The sequence below is a fragment of the Giraffa tippelskirchi genome, chromosome 10 (assembly GCF_054371585.1).
Source record: "Giraffa tippelskirchi isolate mGirTip1 chromosome 10, T2T-mGirTip1v1.2.pri, whole genome shotgun sequence".
Lineage (NCBI taxonomy): Eukaryota > Metazoa > Chordata > Mammalia > Artiodactyla > Giraffidae > Giraffa > Giraffa tippelskirchi.
Window position 1 is genome coordinate 99,762,501 of NC_137284.1, and position 2,500 is coordinate 99,765,000.

General features: G+C 36.4%; 1 protein-coding gene across 12 annotated transcripts in view; it reads right to left on the reverse strand.

Annotated features, from left to right (window-relative positions):
- The window catches only part of FOXP2 (forkhead box P2), a 1,512,938-nt gene that overhangs the window by 48,097 nt on the left and 1,462,341 nt on the right, over positions 1 to 2,500 (reverse strand). For all 12 annotated transcript variants that reach the window (XM_081537130.1, XM_081537128.1, XM_081537123.1 and 9 more), the window contains one exon: positions 1,012 to 1,095. In XM_081537130.1, the coding sequence (XP_081393256.1) occupies positions 1,012 to 1,095 (84 nt within the window). The remainder of the gene's footprint in view (positions 1 to 1,011; positions 1,096 to 2,500) is intronic.

Sequence of the window (2,500 nt, forward strand, 5' to 3'; positions counted from 1 at the left end):
TGTTGCAGAAATACCTCAGCAGAATTTAAATAAATGTAATCTCTATGCAAAAGAGAACAAATTTTGAATAATGCTAATCGGCAAGTGATACAGAGACATTAGCAGAAAACTCATACAATATAGTCTGTCTTTTATTTCCTCTCCCACTACAAAACCAAATGATCTTTTTTTATCTAAAGAAATGGAGAGAGAGGCAAAGCTGGCAATCACTACTCATCAGGCTATACAGCGGCCTTATTAAAAAGTATCCTCACAAACTTTCATTAAACTAGAGTTACCCAGTTGATTACTCTAAGTTTCTCTGCAAACATTAGCTGAGTGAGATAAAGTATATTCTTTTCAACAGTCTATGTATCTGACTACATTACCAGGTTGGCTTCAATATCATATATTTTTAGGGAAACTGCAGTTTTTATTTTCTATAATCTCACCCATTTTCCTTGTCATAAGCTCTCTAAATTAACATAATGTGTACTATATGGTAAAATGTATCAATATGTGCAATACATCTTAACTGAAATAACAACCAGAGAAAGAGAACAAAATTGGCTTTAAAACTACCATGACATCTTGACAAAACATTTGATAAAAAAAAATCTATTTATATGTATCTTATGATTGATCCAAATCCTCTTCGGCATACCACATACCTCTCTATTTGTGACTGGTACTGTTCTGCCTTTCAGGGTGCTCAAAAATGGGTTTCTTTTTCATATCTGTAAGCCTATCACAGAAAGATATTCTCTCCGGCTTCAGCCTCAAGGCGGTGATTTCTGCACTGATAGGTATACTCTGTTTAGTGTCACCCATGGTGTAGATTGGATAGATTTTGTAAAAGATAGCATTACTTTAAGAGAAACATACAATTTGACCAGCGATTACATTTTACTGTCCTTCTATTGCCATATTTTCCCTCACACTCGTTGTTTTCTAACTGCCGCTAAATTGTTCATTTTCTCAGTCTGTCGCGTCGCTGAGCCCTTGACTGTTTACCGAGCAATATGCACTTACGGGCTTGGGAGACGGTTTGGGCTCCGAGGGTCGCATGTGCAAGTGGGCCATCATCGCTTGAAGACGTTCGCGCTCTTTCGAAAGCTGTTAAGAAGAAGTGAGATCAGAGGCATTTTAGAAATGACTGATACGGCTATTTTGCTGCAGTGATACATCTTATCATTGAGCTTGTCTCCGAGCAATGATTCCTGCATAGAAAAGTCTGTGTCCGTAGGAACTTATCTGAGGGGAAGCACAACTTTAGCTACGGAGTAGGGAAAAACTTTTATAGCTTTCCTTATGTGAAAAGGTCAGAGAAAACAAATAACACTTCATCTTTTTGTCAATAAGAGAATTGAGGTCACAGTTGCCTCGACAGTAACAAGTTACTGAAACCATAAATTAGAAGGCCCATGGTGTCTCTTTAAAGTCCTGTGGACACTGTTAGCAATGGACTAGTGCCAGCAGCTGTGAAAGGGTGAAGGGTTCTCAAAGCGAAGTGCCTGCCAGGATTGTCTCCACACTTCACGCGTTCCCACTGAGGTCCAGTTAGTGCCCCCTGCAATCTGCCATCATCAATCTAATTCAATAGAGTGACAGAGACCAGGCGGTGTGAAACGCTGAACTCTGACTCAGAGTAGGCATCTACACTTGTGCTGGGTCTCATTACAAGTGACGGACTTTACTTCTCCATCAGTCAGACACAGCAGGAAAAAAAAAAAAGGAGGCATAATTGGTCACACTGCAGACTGTCTCATCAGGCGAACTCTTATGTTTTAGTCTACCTTTTATAAATGGTAAACAGGTTCACAAAAAAGATTTTTAAACAACAGCAGCAATGATGCTTTTTATGTGTGTTTGATTTTCTTTTACAAGTCAAAATATTTTTAGGAGCTCCTTGGAGAAAAGCAATGACATTTTTGTGTTTAGTGAATGATGAATTTAAAACAATTTAAGATGTAGCAAAGTGTGAAGACAAATATATTGTATGTTTAATTAAATGAAACAAGGTATTGGCTTGATTGAGAAAAAATCATCATTAGGATGAAATATTAGAGGAAGGCTTAGAGGGTTAGGAAAAATGTAGCAAAAATGATACTGAGGGGGATACAATTTCTTTCTGATCAGTTTTATAAGCTCTATTTATTTTTGGCCAAATTCTGTTTCAATATTAACAGTAATGTCTTTTATTTAAGTTAGCAGCATTTGATACAATACACATATTACCATCTGTGACATTATAAATGATTTGCCATTATTCCAAGACAAGGATTCTTGTAAGTTCTTCAATTAAAAATACACTAGAGGTAGAAAAGAGAAATATTTTTTTTAGAGTATTAAATTGTAGGCATGATACTATAAAGGCTTTTTGCTATAAAATCTCATGAAAAAAAATCGAGCTTAGTTCATATAATAACTGTTTCTGCGATAAAATCATATCCAATTGGGTGGTTTGGTCTAAACTTTCTTAGGGAAAACTTAGATTTGACTCCTTTGAGATAGCCAAATG